Below are 21,737 nucleotides of genomic sequence, written 5' to 3'. Positions count from 1 at the left end.
AATGCAGAAGGAAAACACCGGCACAAAATCACATACGTAGAAAAAATTTATTCCATCTGAAGCACTTACACAGTTAGTGATGAGGAACATGAGGAATGGGCAGCTGGTGCAGTGCTGCAGGTGACTGGGCTGTGCCAGCCGTGGCGCGTGGCTGGGAAATGCTGACACCTTCACTACGCTGTGGCCCCAGAGTTTTTAAAACCATTTCACAGAAAGAAAGGTGTGAAAACACAGCTCAAGAAACACACAATAGAACAAGATGCATGAACGGGAGTGAGTGCAGGAATAGCTGCTGTACCCAAAGCACTGCCACGCAGGGGATGGAAGGGAAGAACTGAAAAACCCAGGGTTAGCAGTAAAGACAAAAGGAAGTATAGGAAAAAATACAACTCAGAACCTGCAGGTCGCTTTATGTATCTGCGGAGGCAGACAGCTGCACAGGCAGATATTAACTGAGGGAAGCCCGAAGCTTCTGAGCTGTACTGAAGAGGACGAGACCCTCCCCCCTCATTTCTGATCCACAGCTGGATTAACCCTGCACCATCTCCACTGCATCAAGAATTCTCTGGCAGTTCTGATTTAACTTCTGTTTAAATTAGGCAGGAGCCCGCAGCCATAACAAGCTAAAGACAGAAAAACAGCAACAAAACAGTTTGCTCTGCATGAGGAAGGCAGCTAAAATGGACTGGGCTGGCTCTGCACACAGGAGGTTGCTGTGGGAAATGTGACTGAGGAGCTGCAGCACAGCACTGGCTGAGCTGGACTAGAAGCCCTTTGTTCGGGGGGCACTGCCTGGGGTAAAAAGCACCGCTGATGGTTCTACAGAAAGATGGCTGAACACAAAGTCTACGTGTGTCTCAAAACCAGTGTTAAGTCAGTATCAGGGCTGAGAGGGAAGAGAAGGAAAAGGACTAGAAACAGGAAGGATCGTCATCTAAGATCCTTGGCCTTCGGGATCCACGCTTCCTTCTGGGTCTTCATCATTGTATATGTTCTCTGCCTGCAAGTCAAAGCACAGGAGCTGTAGAAGCACCTCCCATCACGTTTAACAGGACACCACAGCGTTTCAAAACGTCATGGTAGATTTTCATCTGCAGATGTTTGTCACCAAACCCCCGGGGCTTTTCAACACGGGCTGCCTTGCTTTGAAGTAGTGATGGACACCCAGAAGTACTCTGATACTGCAGCTTACGGGCATGCGACTTCTTAAAGCAGCGACCACAGCAGGGCTTGTTTTAATTGAGACTACTGTGCATACATTTAATAGATCCTTCACTTCGCAGCATCACTTGTCCTAAGCACTATACAGATATGCTGCCAAGACAAAGCCTCCGTGAACCAAACCATAAATAAACCAAAATTAGAAGCATGGTCTTTTCAAAGGTTATTTGAGCTGTTAGGGATCGTTCTCCAGAACTTTCAGCAGCTGGAAATTAAACCAGCACTCTTCTATTCACCACCACACTGCCCCAATGCAGCCACAGGGGACATCTGTGTCACACACAGAGAACTCACCCAGTATGACAGCAACTAAGAGAAACCTCAACTTCACGTTTGCAGTTGCTGTGGCTGGTGGTGGCTGGATGGAGTTTTGCTGCTTGTTTATGAGCTGATTTCTGTTTGGTTGGCTGGTGTTTTGTCTTCTTTTTTTATTTAACCTAGTTTTCATTCAAACATAGATGGGAAAATGTCCCTTCTACTCCACACACCACTACTTGGAGAAACACAAAACAGCTCCTCAGGATTTGTAAGCCAATTTCTACCCAATCTAAAACACATTTCACTGCCCAATCGAGATTTAGGCAGTGCTACAAAGCAAATCCTTCTGGGACCTGTAAATAAAACCTGGAATGCTGACGTTCAGGCAGTTCAATGCTGTGTCTTATCTACCACTTCCTGCAGTTCCCAACTTACCATTTGCCAGACTTGCATGATATTGTCTTCTGATACAGAACAGATAACCCAGGGCTCATTGGGATTCCAGGAGAAGTCAGATATCTTTGCAGTGTGACCGCCATGAATAAACTAGGAGCGAAGGAAATAAAAGAAGGGTGGAGGGGCAGTAATACTTTCAAATCCACATTGCAGAGATGAGTAAATTGGACCAAACAATTAATGAGGCTCAGAGTTCTTACCAACAGCTCTGGGGGACCATCCTCAGCATCCTCGGGGGACTGCTCCTCTCCAATTTTACTTTAAAAAAACAGTAATAATAATTGTGGGTTTGGTTGTTGCTGCTTGTGATGCAACTCATCAACATTATTTCACTGGTACAACCCAACTGATCTGGGATTTACCTCAGGTCCCAGACGTTCAGCCGGCGGTCAGTGCCACTGGAGGCCAATATAGTTTCATTGTGGGGAGACCACTGAACCTACAGACAGGAATGAATTTAGAAATGAAGTTAGTCTGAAGAGCCCGTAACACAGCACACTTTGCAACATACAGCGACATAAAGTGACAGCTTTATGAAAGCTCAAATCGTTATCACCTTGAAACAGAAACATTCCCAATAACAACATCCTAAGGATGCAAGTAGTTCTGTGTAAGCCCGTGTGCTAACAAAGCATCTGAGCACCAAAAATGGCTCACGTGCAGCCTCTCCTCTAACAGAGACCACAGAGAACAAACAGCCCTGAAGATTATTAGGGCTCCTCCAAGAGAACTGCACAAATGTAAACTCTGGATGCCTGAAATGGTAGGTATGGCTTACACATGAAAAGAAATCGCTGTAATTAAAGCTTAACTGCCCCAAAGCTCTCATTTACCATGACTGCTGGAGATAAATCTCTCCAAAACAGACCACTTAATAGGATCACAGGATTAGAAAATAAGACAATTCTTCACATTAGCCTGACATTTCAAGATTCTGAGCATGACTGCATTTAGAATTAACCAGCTTTTACGAAGCAATCCTTCGACAAAAAAAACCCTTCCACATATTTTTGTTCTGACTACTGCATGAGCTGGAGATGGAAATATTCTATCTGCTAAGCACATGCTACCAGTGATGTTCACTTTCTATATTTACACCAGCAAAAATCAGCTATTCTTTTTTGACACAGGATGGTCCAGCAATCCCTTTTTTAGGGGCTGACACCTCAAGGCTTCCTGCAGGACCAAGCTGGGAAGATGAAAACACTGCGGCCATTCCACTGTGCTTTGCTGCTTCAAATCTGCTGCCATGAATAATTCACATGTGCTGTGTACTGCTAGTATTTCACCCCTAACACTGGATGAAGCTCTCAGCCATTCCCTTGTTACCTTCGGCCCCAGCTTTCTGGACACTCTTATCTGCGCTGGAATTCTCCCCCACACAGAAAGCTCCACAACAATAAACCAGAAAATTATAAGCAGATGAGAGACAGGAATGAGGTTTTTAAGCACAAGTACACTTCACAAACACAGTGAAACAGACTGCCTTCCACTTTACCAGCTAAGTAGAACTAAGCTTAGGTGCAGGGAAGACGCAGACAATTTGTTATACCTGAAATATTTCATCTTTATGTGACTCGAAGGAGTGCAACTTCAGCTTTAGGTTCCTCAAGTCCCATAACGCGACAGTCTGTCAAAGAAAGAAAATAGTTTTTTCCCCTCAAGTAACCAACATGACACACCAACTCCTACTCCAAATTCAATACAAACATTTACCTTATCAGCTGATCCTGTAGCCAGGATAAACTCACTGTAGGGATTGAAAGAAAGGCAGTTGACTTCAGCTGTGTGAGCATCCACGGAATGGCTGGGTTTGGAGGTGTTGTTTGACCGCGTATCCCATCTGTAAGCAGAAGGAACAGACCTGGAATGAAGGCTTACACCCCACCTTACGGGCAGACCAGGGAGCAGCTGGGAAGGCAAAATGGACTGAGATGTTCAGCCTCTAAAGAAAGCACCCCGCTTACATCATGAGCTTCTGATCATCAGCAACAGATCCAAAAAGAGATTCGTGCAGCAGGTGCCAGGAGACATCTTCCACTACAGCTGTATGCCCTGTGAAGATGGTCTTTGCATCCACCACTTTACCTTCTTTTGGAACAGCACTTATATCCCACAAGCAAATGGTCTTTAAAAAAAAAAAGGGAAAACCAAAACGAATAAAAATTGTATCTTTAGACAGGAATTCTCTGCACTCCCCCACCTCCATCCCCTCAAACACAGAAACATTCCTGACCTTTGTCAAGGGACACAAAGTGCAGATCGCACCCCAGCTACACTTAAAAGCACTCACGTGATCATCAGAAGCACTAAGCAAATGCCCACTCAGGTTTGGGTTCCACGACAGCCCGTAGCCTTCTTTCTGGTGTCCACGAAGACGCAGATCAGGGTTACACTCTCCAGAAGGGTCTGTAAAAAGGCAGTGTAAGAACTCCGATGCTTAGAATCACTATCAGCACATCAAGGATTAAAGTTACACGCTATGCAACCCACAAAACTTTTCAGCCTCTTTTGCACCCCATCAACCTTAAGAAAAGGCTGTTGTGGTTATTTTTGTAGCTCTGAAGCATGAAGGTGACAAAGCTCCAACCACCTGGTTTAGAAGGATGTTTGGTGTAATCGAAGACGAGGACATCGCTGGATGGAGTCTTTGTAGCAATGATGCATGGGTTCTGTGGCATGTAACGAGCTCTGTTCACTTCTCCCTCATGGTTTATCTTGATTTCAATTTCAATTTTTCCGCTAACAGACCCAAAGCCTCCAAACTCTGTGGGAGAAAAAATAAAGAACATAAGTAAGCATTGTCTTGCTTACAAATAACTCTAAGAAGCCCAAAGATCACAATACAGATTGCATAATCCAGGCTTCTGGCAAGAAGAAAAGCTAATATTAGATTGTTAAGAACTTTTAGCATGCAGAAAAATGGATTCAACCATTAAGAAGTGGAGGAAAAACAGAGTTTAAGCCCCACCTGATTGACATCTTTGCTCCCTTACCTCCTTTCTCACTATCGTAGTGTGAGGCATCAAACTGTGCATCATCATTAGGCAGCTGCACACTCGCTATCACGAGATGATTTTGTTCATCTGAAGTGTGAGTCCCCAGGACCAACCGGTGAATGCTGAAATCCTTGCCCTCAGGCCTGTGAGAGAAGAAACTCAGGTGAGAAACACATGGAGTTTACACAAACATTGAGCTGAATATGGTATGTACTGCTAACAGCTTCCGACACCTGTAACATCCTTAGAAACTACCATTGCTCTCCTGCTCTGACACTGTATTTCTTCCTCCAGAAGAATCTCTCCTCCCAACTCAAGATCTCAAATCACAATTCTTGGAGCATAACAGCACCTACCCCCAGATACCTCCAGCAGTTCCCCTGCCTTCCTTTAAGAGACTCTAACAGCCTCCCCAGCGCACAGTTGGAGATGCATATACACTCTTTGGAAGCAGAATGTTGTGGAAGATTAGGATGAAAGAGTGCTTAAAGTGAAACTATATTTAGTTCTCTGTGGGGAGGAGGGCTTTGCATTTCAAAAAGGAGAACGAAGCTGGAAGAAGAAAAGCATCAAAATCAAAGACGTGAAGCATTTTCTTGGTGATAAGCAGCACTTTCCCCACATTAAAGGTGTCTCTGGGGTTTGCAGACGAGACAAGGAGTCACACGGAGCCTTACTTCTGCAAGGAGTACATCCAGAACGCACCCTCACCTCGTCACATCGGGGAGCCACTGCGCAGTCAGGCTGGGCCACTCCAGAGCGTGGGTCATTACCAAGTCATATAAGAAGGGTGTGTTCTTCTTCCATATCTTATACTCCTCGTTGATCACACGTTCTTCCACTGCGTCATCAAAGGCTGCTGAAGGGTTCATGAAAGCAATGCGGGATGTTAGCGTTTATCAGGACAGGCACAACACACACAGAGATGGGTGGGCACTCAATAACGGGGCACTCAATAATGGAGCACTCAATAACGGGGCCCTCACTCAATAACGGGCCCCACCACACGCAGCTGTTTATCACCCAACGTTGCTGCGGGACACGCCGCCCCCCCCGCCCGCAGCCCCTCGCAGTGTCAACGTAGCGACCCGTTGTAACCCGTTGTAACAGGCCGGTCCCTGCTGTTTCCCCCAGCGCCCCGCAGGCCGCACGGGACGCCCCCCGCCCCAGGGCACGGCCCAGCGCCCCCTGCCGGAGCCCCCCCGCCATCACTGCGCACGGCGCCGGCCGATGGAGGCGGGGGGGGCGGGCAGTGAGGCCTGAGGCCTCTCGGAGCCGAGTGAAGGCCGCAGCGCCCAGGCCGCGCCGCCGGGCCTTACCTTCCTTGTCCGCCATTGTGGGCGGCGGGATGAGGCTGCGCTGCGCGAGGCGGGCGCTGCTGGCTCCGCTCCGGACGCGGCTCTATTGTTTCCTGCCCCCGCTCCCTGCCGCTCCCGCGCCGCGCACCCCTTCGCGCGCCAACACTGACCAATCCCCGCCCGCCGCCGGGAGGCTTCCGCCAATCGGAGAGAGGCAAGGGGCGGGAACGAGGGGCAGGAGAGCGCGCTCGGCGGTCACGTGTGAGGGCGGCCATTTCCGCGGAGCCATTTCCGGACGGAGCGGGTGGGCGGCTCTTAAAGGGACAGTGCCCCGGTGAGTGCGGTCTGCGCGGGGGGGGGGGGGGTCTGCAGGATGGCACCGTGAGCCGGCCCCGAGCTGCCCCTGAGCTCTGTCCTACCGGTTACCGGTCGCTTAATGGGTCTCTGTGACCCGCCCCGTTCCCGGTTTGTGGCTCCGTTCACACTCAGCCCTGTGCTCTTTCGGCCTTATTCCCTCCCAGGAGCGTTTCCCAGCTCGCAGGTCTCGGTGCTGATCTGCGAACAGAACCCGGAGATCCCGTGTGGGATCGTCCCATGGCCGGCAGTGAGAGCTGCTCCTATGGGAAAAGCCACGGTGGACTCACGTGGGATGTCGGGAAATAATTACCCTGAAGTTAATGGGGCGCTGCAGCCGGTCTGATGTGTTTGCGAGGGAGAGTCGGTGTGGAACCGACTGGTGGGATCCACTGGGTGGGATTGAAGTGCTCCATAACGATGTGCTGTGCCCCATAATAATGTGCTGTGCCCCATAATAATGTGCTGTGCCCCATAACGACATGCTGTGCCCCATCACAACGTGCTGTGCCCCATAACGTGCTGTGCCCCATAAGGTGCTGTGCCCCATAACAATGTGCTGTGCCCCATCATGTGCCATGACACACAGCAGGCTGTGTACCCTGTGCAGTGAAGCTCCAAAGCCAAAGTTACCCGTGTAACTTACTGTAGAGCTGGTAGAATTATGTCCTCGTAGATGCAGTATTTTATTGCTGGAGGGTGATTCACACGGAAGGATCAGGGTTCCTCCCTGCAGAGGCTGAAGGGCACACTGTTGGTGCATGCTCTCGGTGCACACTGTTGGTGCATTGCACACTGTCAGTGCACACTGTTGGTGCATGCTCTCAGTGCACACTGTTGGTGCATTGCACACTGTCAGTGCTCGCTGTCGGTGCGGTGCTGGGTGTCACTGCTGTGTGCCGGCAGTGTGAGCAGCACAGCACTGAACTCTGTGCTTCTAATCTTGTTTTCATGCACAGCCTGTGTGCAGCTGCTCCCCATCGGCTGCTGCTGAGAGCCCCAGCTGGAAGCAGCTCTCCTGTCCAGCCCAGCAACACCCTGCAGTGGCAGTGGCCATGTTCAGTGTGAGCAGGAAGTGAGCGCAGCGATGGCAGGCGAGGAGCGGGACTACAACCTGACGGAGGAGCAGAAGGCTGTGAAGGCCAAGTACCCACCGCTCACCAAGAAGTACGAATGTGAGTGACACTGATACACTGTGTGTGTGTGTGTGTGTGTGTAAGAGGGAAATGGGAGGAGCTCTTTAGGTGCTTGTGGGGTTTCGTACTGTGCCAGTGTCTGTGTTCAGGCTGTGGGATGCATCTGGCGTTGGATAATAGAGCGGAGATAACTGCAATTGCTGTTATTGCACACAGCTCCTTCTCTGCCCCAAGTGCCTTCTAAGTGGCTGTCAGCACAAGGGCTGCCTTGGGCACAGCAGAGTGTGTGTCTGTTGGAGGGACGGAGCAGGAGCACGGTGACACATTACAACCATTAACGTTGTTTCCATAATTGGCAAAGGTTTTCTCTTATATTCACTGGAATTTGTTTGCTTTAGTGACAGTTGTTGAGGAGCAGTTCATGTGTGTGAGCTCTGAGCAGCCTCACAATGAACCTCCAGCTGCAGCAGTTGCAGGGCACACTGTGCTCTATGTCCCAGGGTGGCTGTCTCTAACACTATGGCTTTATTTTGCATTTCTCTGGTTCCTCTAAAGGAATGTAAATGGTGTTTGTGTAAAACTTGACACACACTTGGGATGTTAAGCCTGGTTAAAGGCTTTCACTGCAGTTAACCTGCAGAGCCTGTTGCATTACGGTAACCACACACAGTGCTGTACGTGTGGGGGCTTCTGCTGAGCAGAAATAATCCAAGATTTCATCTGTGCTGTTGTTTCTATGGTACTAGAAAATAGACACGCAGTTTTATGTCTCAAGTTTAAGTCATTGTTATAACATTGATATCCAACACTTCTAATCCTCTTTTGAAGTTCTATTTGCTGATGCTGTGCCTTTCTTTTCTTTCCCTCCCCAGATCTGGATCACACAGCTGACGTGCAGTAAGTCTGGGCTGCTCCCACTGCTGGGGGTGCACGGGGCCACACAGTGTATTTCTGATGCACTATTCTTGTGGTGCTTAAGCCTCTGTTATTGGAAATCTAGTCAACTCCTGCCCTTACAGCGCGTTTCATCTCAGCAGCACTCCGTCATAGACACCCATTTACATTACAAAGGGCATTCCTCTTGTCTGGTGAAATAAGAATTTTCCTTTTTCTCCTAAGAAATACTTCTCACATCCTGTAGGAAGAAAAATCTCCATAATCTCCCCATACATGTAAGCTCAGACAAGCATTTCTGTGCAATGACCTCCTTTGCATTTGTTCTTACATTCGTATTTCTCGCCTGCGTAGTACATTGGGGTTTTATGGTTACAGAGCAGTGAGTTACCCCGTGTCTCTCTAGGCTGCACGCATGGGGAGACACTTTGGAAGAAGCCTTTGAGCAGTGCGTCATGGCCATGTTTGGGTACATGACTGATACAGGGACTGTGGAGCCTCTGGACACTGTCGAAGTAGAAGCAGAAGGTAAAAACTGCACTGACTTCTCATAGTGGAGCTGTGGGAACCCTATTAGTGGAATGTACCAAAATCCTCTGAGTCTTCTGATGTAGTTTTGTAGTAGTTAATTATAATTAAACTAAGGATCAGTGATCTGAATCTTATAGTAATGCAGGAGCTCATAAATATCTTAAACATCTGGGTGTTCTTGCTGGGACCATCAGCTGATTACCTTCTCTGCTTTAACCACACAGGACATGATATGTTGTCCCTTCTCTTCCACTTCTTGGATGAGTGGCTGTATAAATTCAGTGCTAATGAGTTCTTTATACCCAGGGTAAGTACCGTGTTTTGTTCTGTTTCCATTTTAGGACAAGCCTTTTCTCTGATAAGCCACTTTTGAATGCAGTGTCCTTTTAGGAAGAAAAAGGGACTCAGCAGATCACTTTGAAACAGGAGAATAAGACACAAAGAGCGGAGAAGCAAACACTCAGCTTTGTTTCCAAGACTGCCAGTCATTAGGTGCAGTCATTAGGAGTAGTTCGTGTCTTTGAGAATGCTCCAGTTCTCTGGGTTTAGATTTCATATAAACAGTGGAATATTCTTGCTAATGAGATTTAGTGCCCTAAGATAGAAATGTTGGTGACAGGCTTTTCCACTTGTTTTCTCTGCAGGAGGTGAAAGTGCTTTCCATCGACCGAATGCGATTCAAAATAAGATCAATAGGGTGAGTTTAAATGACCCATCGAGTAATTAATATCTTCCATGATGACAAAAACTGCCCTCAAGTCACCACTGTGAAATATCGTGAGGTGCCGAAGATCACAAATACTTTATACAAAGGAGCTCCTGCCCTTCCTTTGAGGTTTTAATTTGAGCCTAACTGTCCAAGGCTCACCAGTGAAACAGGCTGTAACATTTGATTAGATGCTAACAGTACAACCTTTTCTTTTTGCCTTTAAAGGTGGGGAGAAGAATTCTCTTTACCAAAACACCCCCAGGTACGTCTGTATATTGCTTATGTTTTAGAGTAGGTTGGGAATTTGTAGCATTCAGGAAGCAATAAAATAAAGGAAGTGGGGAGTTTTGTATGTCCTATTTAGCTTGGCCAAAGAGTATGTTTGGAACAAATAAACTTACAACATATGGGGGAGAAAAACTGCCCTTTGTAGAACGTGGTAAATATTAGGTATCACAATGGAGTGCTACAAGGTGTGTAGAAAATCAGTGCCTTTGTGTCTTTTCTCACCAGGGCACAGAGGTCAAAGCCATCACTTACTCAGCCATGCAAATCTGTGAAGAAGAGAAGCCAGAAGTCTTTGTCATCATTGATATTTAAAGCAAGTTTAACACAGTGGCTGGCAAAGTCCCTTCAGAACTTCGAGCCCTGGGAAGTGACTAAGGAATTAGTTCAGATCATAAGGTGAAGGGGGTGCTGGGGAATGTTATCCTGTGCTTTGGTGTGAAGATGGTGATCCAGACCAACACCAGCCTGCCAGGACAGAGCTGGTTGGGTCTGGGGGGGGATGTGAGATGAGCTGTAGGGGATGGAAGTCCTTCAGATGCTGGTGGTTGGCTCTGAAGGCAATGAATGAAGTAAATAGAGAAATCAATGAAGCTGCCAAAGTGCTGCCTTTGGTTGGGCAGCAGGGAAGTGTTCATCTACATCATTTCATGCAACAATTTAAAAATTTTGAGCCAACATCCCCCTTCACATAATCAGAAGTTTCCGAAATGCCTGCGGGGGGTCAGAACCAACATGGGGCTGATCCTCTTTAAATTATACTATCTTTAAATTATACTGATTATTAAACATAATATTAACCATCACCCTTCTGAGAACGTCCCCAGGCCGCCAGGTGGGGCTGCTTTACTATAAATACGTTTCCAAAGGCTCCTGTGTCCTGTGGTAAACCTATGGCTGCCTCACCTCTGCTTTGATGTAAAGGTGCTTTAAATCGGGTTTTAAAGGGATAAAATATAATCATTGTGTTTTGTTTTTTAATTAGAAAGTTTTAGTGTTGAAATAAAGCGTTGACTGGTAGAACTTCTGTGTGTGTAATTATTGCTGGTGACATTTGAGTTTAATCAGCTGCATTCGTGCTTTGTTCTCCACCACGGTGAGCAAACCCTGCTGTAAATAAGGCTGCAGATGGATTCATTTGCCGAACGTACAGAATTAAGTGGGATTTTCACTCAGGACGACCCCTGGTGCTCCATTGTGGTGCTGTGGGGAAGGAGGAGGCCCGGCCCTGCGCCACCCCAGGGACAAGGCCTCAGAGTTGGGTGGGAATGTGTACAATGAGAGCGGAGGGTTTCTTAACTTCCTAGGTGTTAATTAGTGTCAACAAAAAGCTTTTATGCTCCTTAGATGCTTGCTTTTGTAAGACTTTTCCAAAGCAATTATCCACAGCCGTTTGTTCTTGTTTGTTTTTAATCTGTATGCCTTATAATCTTCCCTGTGGAAAGGCTTATTTATATATTCATTATGAACAGAAGCTCTGAGTAAAACTTGGTCAAAACGCAAAGCAATTCTTCTAAATAGTCTCCAGACAGTGAGTAAATTCTGGATATTTGAAGTAGTTACACTGCTAGATGTTTATAAGCACTTAATGAAGCTAATAAACCAGTGTTAGCTGGTAGAACACGAGTAATTTAATCTTGAATACAGCAGTAACAAATATACAAATCATCTACCTAAGGTTTGGCTTCACCTTTTCATCTGTCTCCTCTGCAGTGCCGTCCGCAACACGTCGGACAACTAAATTATACGGCTCTTCCTCTGCTGTGCCGTCATCCGACTTCTGATCCTCCTCCAGAGCCCACCTGGAATGTTTGCTTCCCACGGAGCTGTCAGGGCATTGCTCAGCATCCATCCCCGCGGGGCTGCCCTGCAGGTTGGTCTCAGTCACACACTTGTGGCACAGCCTGTAGCGCCGCGTTCCCTGCTGCACAACGCAGCCCGTCTGCTCGCTCACCTGGCGCTTGCACTTCCTGCAGACCAGCTTCCCAGCTTGGTGTATCTAAAGGGGTTTAGAATTCCAAGTGTCAGTGTTCACCCAATAACACTACGGTCAAAAACAAACACGTCACTGAGTCGCTCTAAGAAGCGAAAGTAAAAACTCTGCCAACTTCAGTGAGTGAAGTTGTGCTGGTTCCAGCAATAGCTGAGCAGCACTAACAGACCCTCGTGCTTTTCCCCCAGCCCCCCGTGCTGTTGTACCGTCTGGAAGTGGTTCCGCAGATGCTCCAGCCGGGTGAACCTCTTCCCACACGCCTCACATGGATACGGCCTCTCTCCAGTGTGACACCGCAGGTGGCGCTTCAGGTCTGCGCGGCGCTTCACTGTGTGTGTGCAGAACGGGCACTTGAACCGCATGCGAGGTAGGTCTGTGATGGGAGCACAGGTCATGGTCAAACAACAGCGGCCTGTGGTATATCAGGATGCATATCATCTTAATCTTGTCCTGTTATAACAAGCTATAGGCATATCAAGTTAGTTTCCAATATAACATGCATAAGAATACATCTGTAAACCATCTGGAGCTGAGACAGTTTGGTAGAATACATAAAACATCTCCAAGTTCTGGTTTGGACCTTGTGGGAAATGCAGTATTGCTCCAATGACACGAGAGCAGAGAAACTACACGAGATTCCGTCCCTCAGCTCAGCTCCTCAGGCTCCATTCAGCTCCATTTGGAACCAAATCACCAGGCAGCTCTTATTTTAAGCTCACACAGCACCTGGGTCTGATTCTAATCCTCATGCCTCATTCTGGCTTTACAGCCTCATGTTCTGTTAGGCACTACAACAGAACAGATCGAGGGAACAACAGACAGGACATCATGGAGAGCCTTAGGAAATTCTCCCATCTCACTTCCTCTAAATAACAACAAACTGTGCAAAAATCAAATGTACTTTTTACCTTCGTTCCAACTACTCATTACACCTAAAACTGTGGGCACTGAGCTGTACAGTTCTTCTGCCTTTAGTTCCATGAACTCAGAAGTTTGTGACAGTTCTTCCAGTGGAGCAACAGGCCACCTCTTGGGTGTCCCTTCTGGTTCGTCATTACAGCCATCAGCACCGTGACCAACATCATTCTCAGCATCACATTCAGCCTCCTCCTTATCTCGAGAGCTGTGCTTGCAGTCTGATGCATCACAACCCTCATCCCGCTCAGCTTTGTTTGCTTTGCACTGCACAAACTCCCGTGGCTGGGACAGCCCTAAGTGCTTTCGGCGCTTCCTGGCCGAGCCCTGCTGCTTTCTGCCCTGCTTTGAGAGCTGTGTTTCTGCCCGCTGGAGGATCCCCTGTGAGGACAGACAAGTGCTGTAACCGCTCCAGGAATTCTCGCTCACCACATTGGCCTTTCCATCTGAAAGGCAGTACGAGCGCCTTGGGTTGCTCTTTGCTTTCCTCCTTGAGCGATACAGCGCTGTGTGAGCAGGCTCGCCGGCTGTGCTTTTGGCCGACAGGCTCAGGTAATGATCCTTCTCCTTCTCATTAATATCCAGAGACGACTTAATGAATGTCTTGCAGACGTTAAGAATGTCCGTCATCTGCAGGTAACTGGCTGCAGACATCACCTCGATCACGTTCTGCCCCGTTAAGGGCAATATTCCCGAGTACACAAAGTCCAGGATGACCATGAAGGTCTCTGGGGAGAACACCTCGAACGTGGCCACGGTGGGTTGGCTCGTGTCCTTGGAGCTCTGCGAGAGCAGCATCTTGAAGTACCCGCTGCTGGCAAACAGCACATTGCGGTGCGCCCTGAACAGCCGCCCCTCCACCACGATGCTGCAGTCACAGAACAGCTCCTGCTTCCGCTGCTCGTTCAGCTGCTCCAGGAGGTGAAACTGGTGGGACGAAATCTCCATCCCAACAGGGGAACGACGGGGAGCGACTCTACAGCAAGAAACAAACGGCTGTGATGATGGAAAGCGACTCGAATGGTGCTGCATCCTCTTCTAAGAGTCGAGCCCTGTATTTAGAGACCCGCAATCTCTGCATGTTATCACAGCTAACGCAGCTCTGAGGCTCCACCATCTCAGCGCCATCCCGGCTCAGTCCCACTTCCCCCCCCGCTCTCCGCTCCCCGCCGCCCTTTGTTGCCGCGCCCGGTTTCTCTCCTTCTCGCCCGGTTTCTGGCCGCCAATGGCGCCCGTTGGCGCTGCCGGGGCTCCGCGGCCCGCCCGGCTCCCGGCGGCGAACGGCGGCACGGCCGGACCGCGGGGCTGCGGCTCCCGGCGCCGTCCCGCCCGCAGCCCCGCACACGGGCTCCCTCCGCCCCGGCCGCCACTCACCGCCGGGTTCCGCGGGCGGCTGCCGCTCGCTCGGTCGCGATGGAGGCGCGGGCGGAGGGTGCGGGGTCCCCGGCTCCGCTCGGGCCACGCTCAGCGCCCCGTTCCCGCAGCCCCGAGCCCTGGAAGCCCGAGCGGGAGAGAAACAAAAGGTATTTGCTGACGTGGGCGTTGGACACGGACGCCCGAGGGCTGGGGACACAATTAAAGGGGCAACGCACCGACTGCAGCCACAGCCCAGCAGCTCCCGACGTCTGACCGCCCTCACACCCATAAGCAATGGGAGCCCGCTACCATCCCCATACACCGCAAAGGCGCCACCTGAATGGGAAATACTTGTAGTCTGTAGAGTAGGATGGATTCCTTTATTCAATAGCAGCATTTTTGTAACAGGAAAGTCTTGTATTCAAACAACGGAGGACATCCAGAACCAAAGGGCTGCAAATGGGTGTGTGTTGTTATGCTCAGGGATGGAGATTGAAAGGGATCCCGGGGTCCAGACACTGACACTGATTCCTGTAGCTGATCAGGCATTTCTGAGCTTCAATAAGGTCAAATTGAATAATAAGTGGAGCTGAAGATCTGGAGCTGTTTGCCCCGTTTAGAATATCTGCAGTTCAGAGTCACCAACTACAAAACCAAACCATGAGCAATGAAGACACTGACATGGCTGAGGCATGGGAGGCTTCGACAGTGAGCAGGAAGAAACGCTGTCATGTATCCCATAACAGCTTTATACGTAACAGAAAAGGGTTTCGTACAAGCTTTACTGCAAATGGATAAATAAATGAGAAGGATCCCAAAGTCCTGGAGGATGGAATGTCTAAGAGCCAGGAGGAAAGAAAGGATTCAGCGTGTAACAGGGTCAGCACCTGACTGAGCCTCTGCTGCAGGGTCTTGTGCTCGTAACTATTTCACAGCTCACAATAAATGGATGGTTTTGCCTTTTTTTCTCCTATCTGGAGCAACGTGTATCCCAAACTGGACGATGATACGTCCAGAGTTTGAAAGGTTTGTTCATTTGGAGCTTTTTTTGTGGGGTTTTTTAATTGTGAAAACAGCTGAAAGCCGCCTTCAGCATCTAAGGATAAAATGAAGTGTCTTTTGTGTGACTTGGCAGTTCTAAAAGCAATATTCAGATCTGTTCCTGACAGTGAATTAAATTCCTGGTAACAGCCCATTATGGTCTTTGCTTTCCCTTTTTGGAATAAAAATGTTATTTATGCTCATGAATGGCTGGTGGTTCTTACAGGAGCGTGAAGGCGGCAATCACGAGATGCAATGCAAGGAGATTAAAAGAAAATAAAACAGCATTGTTTTAATTTAGAGGAAAACAAACAAAATATATGATTGGATACGTCAAATGAAGAGCATGGAAGATATAAGGCACTTAATTCAGCTTGTCTTGTAATACAAAAACAAGGAAACAACTGAAAGTAAAGCGGTAGATGTAAAATGGTCATCTTTTAAATACAAAACGTAACTGAGCTGTGGGCTCTGCAGTGTGGAGCTACAGCTCCAGGCTTAGAAGATACTTTAAAAATGACTACAAGCATTTAGGGATGGCGCTGAGAATAATAAAGGTGTATAAAAGCAATAAAACCCTGCTCCACCAGGGCAAATCAGTAATTCTTTTGCCTGTACTTAATGTCTTCCTATGGGCAGATTGTTCCATTTGCCCCTTGTAGCCACTTCACATCTTTTTTTTTCCCTAAAGAATCCAGTCCCACTATTCTTAGATGTACAATATCTAATTAAATTGGGTATTGATCCAGAAATCCCTTTGCTTCTAGAAACTCCCTGGAGTACACAGGAATTAATAGTGTCATCTTTGCTGTTTGCAGTTAAGGTTTCAGGCCTGCATTGACACAGTTTTCCCCTTCCAGCCCAAACACAACACATCTCAGACTGAGTTCCCCATTTTCAGAGGGAATAAGTTTGACAAGAAAATGCTTTTCCAGTTACATGCTAAACATTTTTATATGCTTTTTCTTAATTCTTTGCCTAGCTTTTCTAATCATGACATAATATGAAGACTTAATGAAATTTCATGGAAAATTATCTTTATTTCTGAATGCTGAAGAGTAATTTACACCGATGTGCAACTTTTGTAAGCATTTAGACCTCACCTCTTTGAAAGAGGTTTTGAGAAGAGACTCACTGTACCGTAAAACCTCGTCCTTGTACTTCAGCCTCCGGGATCAGCCGTTACTCCATTGAGGGCACATTATTTCTAATGAAGCAAAGTATGGGGATTTCGATAGCAAAACTCAGGATGGACTCAATGATATGTCCATGAACACATGCAAGTCTGGCCCTGTCCAAGAGAAGCCAGCAGGTCTCTGTAGATGTCAGGCTGGTGGAGGGCTCACGGGCAGACAGGATTTCCACGTAAAAGGAATTCCATGCACTCGTGTTTGTCTCACAACTACCTGATATTTGGTTTTACTTCCTTCTCCTCTGCTTCATCCTCACTGTCATCAACCTGCTGGATGACCAAGTCAGACGACCCGTCCTCCACGATCTCCACATCGGATTTGTTGTCTTCCCCGTAGTGCCACCTGGAATCCTTATCCCCGTCTGCTGGAAATTCAAGGGGCGCTTCAGCCTCCAAGTCAATGCGGATGCTGTCGATGCCGGCTTCAGCCAGGCACTCGTTGCAGAGCCTGTAGCGCCTGGTCCCCTCCTGCACCACCTGTCCCGTCAGCTCCGTCACGTGGCGTTTACACTTCCTGCAGATCAGCTTACAGGCCTGATGAATCTGGGAAAATTGAGAGGAATCCATTTATACAGCATCAGAGAGGAAGCGTTTAATGACAAAAAGTAAAGCTAGAGTGCCATCAAATGTCAGCATTAACTCATTGTGAGCAGCGGTCAGACATCAATCACGAGACATCCACAGGAGCTCCAGTTGTGCACTTCATCCCATTACAGACCTCACGCAGTGCAGTGCCTTTGTGAGCCAACAAAGGAACTCATCCTCTTTCATTGGAATTATGCTTCAAATGGACTTAAGCAAAACCAAGTTAATTATCTACTCCCTATTCTTTACGGGAGTCAATGTATCAACCAGACAGGCTGGCACTGTGTTTAATCACACTGAGATGGACTCACACATCAAGTGAAACTCACGGTTACCAACAATACGTACAGTGCGGAAGTGGCTGCTGAGGTGATCCAGCCTGCTGAACCGCTTCCCACACGCCTCACACGGGTACGGCCGCTCTCCTGTATGGCACCGCAGGTGACGCTTCAGGTCTGCTTTCCTTTTCACCATGTGAGTGCAGAACGGGCACTTGAACCTCATCCTGGGCAGATCGTCTGCTGGGAAACAGTTGGAGTTTTAAAAGAAGTCGTAACATACCCGTCGTTTAGTTACTCCAGTTACTGAAAGCAACAGAAACAGAACAGAAAATGGCTTCTATTTTAAAGACATTGTAGGTCTTTTCAGATACAGCTCTTGTGTAAATTACAACATCGAGGGAAAAGGAGCGGGGCTATCAGCAACATTACAGTGAGAATAACAAACCAAAACGATCGTGACTGTGTAGCTCTAAGACATGAAGAATATGTACTTTGCAAAGCTCAACTTCACTCATTCATCACTCTCCAAGTGTTGATCTCAGCTTTCCAAGCCTACATCCCTGAAAACACAAAGCCTTTCTGGTAAATGCTCCTTCAGCACTGTGTGTTTCTCACTGACACAGCACGGAGACCCCCTCCTACCTTCAGCCCAGCCTCCCATCACACCTACAATGGAGGGCATGCTGGGGTACTGCTCGTCTGCTTTTGGAGACTTGGATTTGCTGGAAGGACGGGGCGAGTCGCGCTCCTGCTGCGACACGGCTGAGCGCCTGGAGATCACATCGGAGCCCTGGCCATACTGAAACCCCACGTGAGGAGATTCCGCTTCTGCCTCAATCTGAACCTGGTCCTCAGGTTGAGAAATGTGGCCAGCAGGCTCAGCAGCCCTGTCCTCCAGTTTGCTGGATTTATAGTGTGGAATGTCAGCGGGTTGCTGCAGTCCCGGGTGTCGGGATTTCTTTATGGCATCCTGCCTTTGCTCGTGCTTGGACAGCTGCTGCTGCGTGTTTCTTTGAGAAGCTGGATAGTAGTTGAAGTTGCTCCAAGTGTTTCCCCTCATACACGTCCCTTGCTCTGGGTTTGGCTGTGGATGTGGGGGGCTGCTTTCTGCCCTCCAGCCCGCGCCGTACAGACACGGCTGCTCCCCGCCATTGGAATTCACCTCCTTGTCTGAGAGGCTGAAGTATCGATCCTTCTCCTTCTCACTGATGTCCAGAGACGACTTGATGAACGTTTTACACACGCTGATAACGTCGGTCATCTGAAGGTAACTGGCGGCCGACATCACCTCGATGACGTTCTGACCAGTGAGAGACAGTTTGCCCGAATACACAAAGTCCAGAATAACTGTGAAAGTGTCCGGAGAAAACGCCTGGAAGGTGGCGGTGGTGGGTTGAGTCATTTCCTTGGAGCTCTGCGAGAGCAGCATCTTGAAGTACCCGCTGCTGGCAAACAGCACATTGCGGTGCGCCCTGAACACTTTGCCCTCCACCAGGATGTTGCAGTCACAGAACAGCTCCTGCCTGCGCTGCTCATTGAGCTGCTCCAGGAGGTGAAACTGGTGGGACGAAATCTCCATCCCAAAGCAGATGTGCTGTGCTCTAGGAAACAAAGGGATTAAAACAAATTACAATCGTGAATTCCACGTTGCGCTGCTCGCCAAGGCCGGCAGACCCCATTTAATGGATATTCTGAAAAATAATCTTATTGAAACACACAAATATATTTGAATTAAATATCCCAATATCCACCACCAGGCATTGCTGTTCGAAAAGGATGGAACGAGTCCATGTGAGGCTGCCTGTGCTGTTTGGCAGCGATGTCAGAGCTCCGAATGAGCAGCAGCAGCATCCTCAGATGGAGGCTGAGAAACGCGGCGGCACCGTTCAGCCGTTCACCGTCATGGCGAGGAGCCCAAGGAGCCCGAGGAGCCCGAGGGAACCGGCAGAGCTGCGGCCTGTGCCCGGTGCTGCCGTTCCCGCACCGCCCGAATCCGGCCGGGCTCGAATCCATCCCCGCCCGAGGGACCAGAAACGGGAACTCGGCTCCGGCCTCATCCCTCCCGTCCCGGGCTGCCCCCATTGGCCGCCGCCGCCGCCACTCACCGCGCCCCGCCCGCACCGGCCGCCGGCAGCCCGTGACGCCCGGCGGCACTGTGCCCGCCCGCCAAGGCGCGGAGCCGCCGCCCGGTATCGGCCGCGATGCCGCCCCGGGGCCGCCGCCCCCGCTCCCGGTGCTTTAACACGGAGCGGCGCCCTCGGCCGCCGTCCCGCGTGGCGCTGCCCTCGGCTCCGCTCGGCTCCGTGCGGGACGCGCCGCCCGCCGCCCCGTGGCCCCGGCTCCGCTCGTTCCCGCCCCGCTCCCGCCGTGTCCCTGAGCCGCCCCCGCCCGCCCCGCCCGGCTCAGTCCCACTTCCCCCCCCGCTCTCCGCTCCCGCGCCGCCCTTTGTTGCCGCGCCCGGTTTCTCTCCTTCTCGCCCGGTTTCTGGCCGCCAATGGCGCCCGTTGGCGCTGCCGGGGCTCCGCGGCCCGCCCGGCTCCCGGCGGCGAACGGCGGCACGGCCGGACCGCGGGGCTGCGGCTCCCGGCGCCGTCCCGCCCGCAGCCCCGCACACGGGCTCCCTCCGCCCCGGCCGCCACTCACCGCCGGGTTCCGCGGGCGGCTGCCGCTCGCTCGGTCGCGATGGAGGCGCGGGCGGAGGGTGCGGGGTCCCCGGCTCCGCTCGGGCCACGCTCAGCGCCCCGTTCCCGCAGCCCCGAGCCCTGGAAGCCCGAGCGGGAGAGAAACAAAAGGTATTTGCTGACGTGGGCGTTGGACACGGACGCCCGAGGGCTGGGGACACAATTAAAGGGGCAACGCACCGACTGCAGCCACAGCCCAGCAGCTCCCGACGTCTGACCGCCCTGCAGCTCGCGCCGCTTCCGTCCCGCACACACACACGATCCGTCCGGGTGGGGCTGCGATGTCCCGGTTGTTTCTCACACCTTTATGTGTAACACGGGCCCAAATGACCCAAATCCTTCCTTAACGTATCTGCAGCTTCCCCAGGAGGAGATGCGATGTCTTTCCTTCACATCTCAGTTGTCTTTGGAAAAAGCAGCACAACGCCTTCAATCAACCTCCACCTCTCGACTTCTCTCGCTCCAAGTTTGACACCCTTCACCTTCCTCTTCTTACCACCAGCGTCTTTTCTCTCCTGACCCTCATTTGTTAATCATCCCTTGTCCCATGTTCTGCCTTAGCTGTATCCTCGGTTCCTTTCAACCTTCCCTTGCATAAACTTCAGACATTCCATCTTGAATCAATTTACGTTCCTTTCCCCATCGTAGCAGAAGCAGGAAGGCACCTAAAGGCTTTTTCCTCCCCCACTTTCATTCTCGCAGTCTCTCCTCTCTTCACATTCAATTTACGTCCATTTATGTTGGATCGTTGTATTTCCCCGCTTTTATTCCCCTTTTTAATAAACTTCTGTTGTTTTCTCAGTTCTGTCTCATTTCGAATTTTGCTGTGCAGGCCACACTAAAAATCCTTCATGTGTCTGTGTTCTTTCAGAAAGAGAACAGAGAGATGACAAAAGTCCAGCACAGCTTTGCATGAATTCCTATGGGGCGTGAGCCAGCCAAGGCAGGGAAGAATGAAGCAAGTGAAATACATGGGAATTTATAAAATCACATCAGGATCAATAGGAAGTGATTGTCAGCTGCTGATCCTGGTGTAAGGGGAGGTGACGGCAAATGAAGCGATAGCGGTTGGCAGCAACAGAGCAGCAGGATGTGGTTCTTCACCTGACATAGGCAGGCACAGGAGCTCCTTGTTGTGCAGTTGTGGAAGCGAAATGTGAGCGTTACACGAGGCAAGGGTACAGCTATTGAGACCAGGGTACAGCTATTGAGACCAGGGTACAGCTATTGAGACCAGGGTACAGCTATTGAGACCTGTGAGTTACCTGCCATGCACCTCTGTAAGCCTCCATGTCTGTAAGAGGAGCATTCAGGTATTAGTGCTGCTAAACGCCTCTTGTTTCCTCGCACAGAGCAGGCAGCTGTTGTGAGCAGGACAACAGGGCAGATGAACTCGTGTTTGTCCTGGTGTTACAGCCCAGCTCTGCAATCCCTGAGTTCACAAAGCCCTGGACAGTGGCTGCCAATAATCCATGTGCCTGTCGGTTCAACTAAGCAGCACCACTTGTGTATATGACATCCTACATCATGGTTTCCCCCCACTTCCATATCC

The 21,737-nt window shown here is 49.7% G+C and overlaps 4 protein-coding genes across 8 annotated transcripts; 1 reads left to right on the top strand and 3 right to left on the bottom strand.

Annotated features, from left to right (window-relative positions):
- Positions 1 to 33: 33 nt before the first annotated feature.
- On the bottom strand, positions 34 to 6,404 carry RBBP4 (RB binding protein 4, chromatin remodeling factor). The gene is made up of 12 exons (XM_015883302.2): positions 6,254 to 6,404; positions 5,646 to 5,793; positions 4,932 to 5,077; positions 4,529 to 4,702; positions 4,229 to 4,344; positions 3,903 to 4,063; positions 3,652 to 3,778; positions 3,488 to 3,565; positions 2,298 to 2,374; positions 2,136 to 2,193; positions 1,915 to 2,025; positions 34 to 1,000 (listed from the first exon to the last, which is right to left on the bottom strand). The coding sequence occupies exons 1-12, from the start codon at positions 6,267 to 6,269 to the stop codon at positions 935 to 937; spliced, it is 1,278 nt and encodes a 425-aa protein (XP_015738788.1). The 5' UTR covers positions 6,270 to 6,404; the 3' UTR covers positions 34 to 934.
- Positions 6,405 to 6,486: 82 nt separating this feature from the next.
- On the top strand, positions 6,487 to 11,161 carry ZBTB8OS (zinc finger and BTB domain containing 8 opposite strand). The gene is made up of 8 exons (XM_015883315.2): positions 6,487 to 6,566; positions 7,546 to 7,761; positions 8,595 to 8,619; positions 9,023 to 9,144; positions 9,372 to 9,454; positions 9,792 to 9,844; positions 10,082 to 10,118; positions 10,370 to 11,161. Exons 2-8 carry the CDS (start codon positions 7,674 to 7,676, stop codon positions 10,454 to 10,456), a joined length of 495 nt encoding a protein of 164 aa, XP_015738801.1. The 5' UTR covers positions 6,487 to 6,566; positions 7,546 to 7,673; the 3' UTR covers positions 10,457 to 11,161.
- Positions 11,162 to 11,533: 372 nt separating this feature from the next.
- LOC116654341 (zinc finger and BTB domain-containing protein 8A-like) lies at positions 11,534 to 15,601 on the bottom strand. Of its 3 annotated transcripts, none has more exons than XM_032448934.1 (4): positions 14,424 to 15,601; positions 13,043 to 14,101; positions 12,341 to 12,507; positions 11,534 to 12,140 (listed from the first exon to the last, which is right to left on the bottom strand). In XM_032448934.1, the coding sequence occupies exons 2-4, from the start codon at positions 14,079 to 14,081 to the stop codon at positions 11,811 to 11,813; spliced, it is 1,536 nt and encodes a 511-aa protein (XP_032304825.1). In that variant the 5' UTR covers positions 14,082 to 14,101; positions 14,424 to 15,601; the 3' UTR covers positions 11,534 to 11,810. The 3 variants fall into 3 exon arrangements, with proteins under 3 accessions (XP_032304825.1, XP_032304826.1, XP_032304827.1); XM_032448935.1 differs by having other exon boundaries at positions 13,043 to 14,025; XM_032448936.1 differs by lacking the exon at positions 14,424 to 15,601 and having other exon boundaries at positions 11,534 to 12,008; positions 12,096 to 12,140; positions 13,043 to 14,347.
- Positions 15,602 to 16,461: 860 nt separating this feature from the next.
- On the bottom strand, positions 16,462 to 20,960 carry LOC107323807 (zinc finger and BTB domain-containing protein 8A). Of its 3 annotated transcripts, none has more exons than XM_032448937.1 (4): positions 20,148 to 20,960; positions 18,147 to 19,105; positions 17,572 to 17,744; positions 16,462 to 17,181 (listed from the first exon to the last, which is right to left on the bottom strand). In XM_032448937.1, the coding sequence occupies exons 2-4, from the start codon at positions 19,081 to 19,083 to the stop codon at positions 16,849 to 16,851; spliced, it is 1,443 nt and encodes a 480-aa protein (XP_032304828.1). In that variant the 5' UTR covers positions 19,084 to 19,105; positions 20,148 to 20,960; the 3' UTR covers positions 16,462 to 16,848. The 3 variants fall into 3 exon arrangements, with proteins under 3 accessions (XP_032304828.1, XP_032304830.1, XP_032304829.1); XM_032448939.1 differs by having other exon boundaries at positions 17,572 to 17,741; positions 20,148 to 20,959; XM_032448938.1 differs by lacking the exon at positions 20,148 to 20,960 and adding an exon at positions 19,223 to 19,570.
- Positions 20,961 to 21,737: the final 777 nt, after the last annotated feature.

The sequence above is a fragment of the Coturnix japonica genome, chromosome 23 (genome assembly GCF_001577835.2).
Source record: "Coturnix japonica isolate 7356 chromosome 23, Coturnix japonica 2.1, whole genome shotgun sequence".
NCBI classification, from domain to species: domain Eukaryota; kingdom Metazoa; phylum Chordata; class Aves; order Galliformes; family Phasianidae; genus Coturnix; species Coturnix japonica.
Note: the sequence above shows the minus strand (reverse complement) of the source record. Positions and strands in the feature narration are given on the sequence as shown.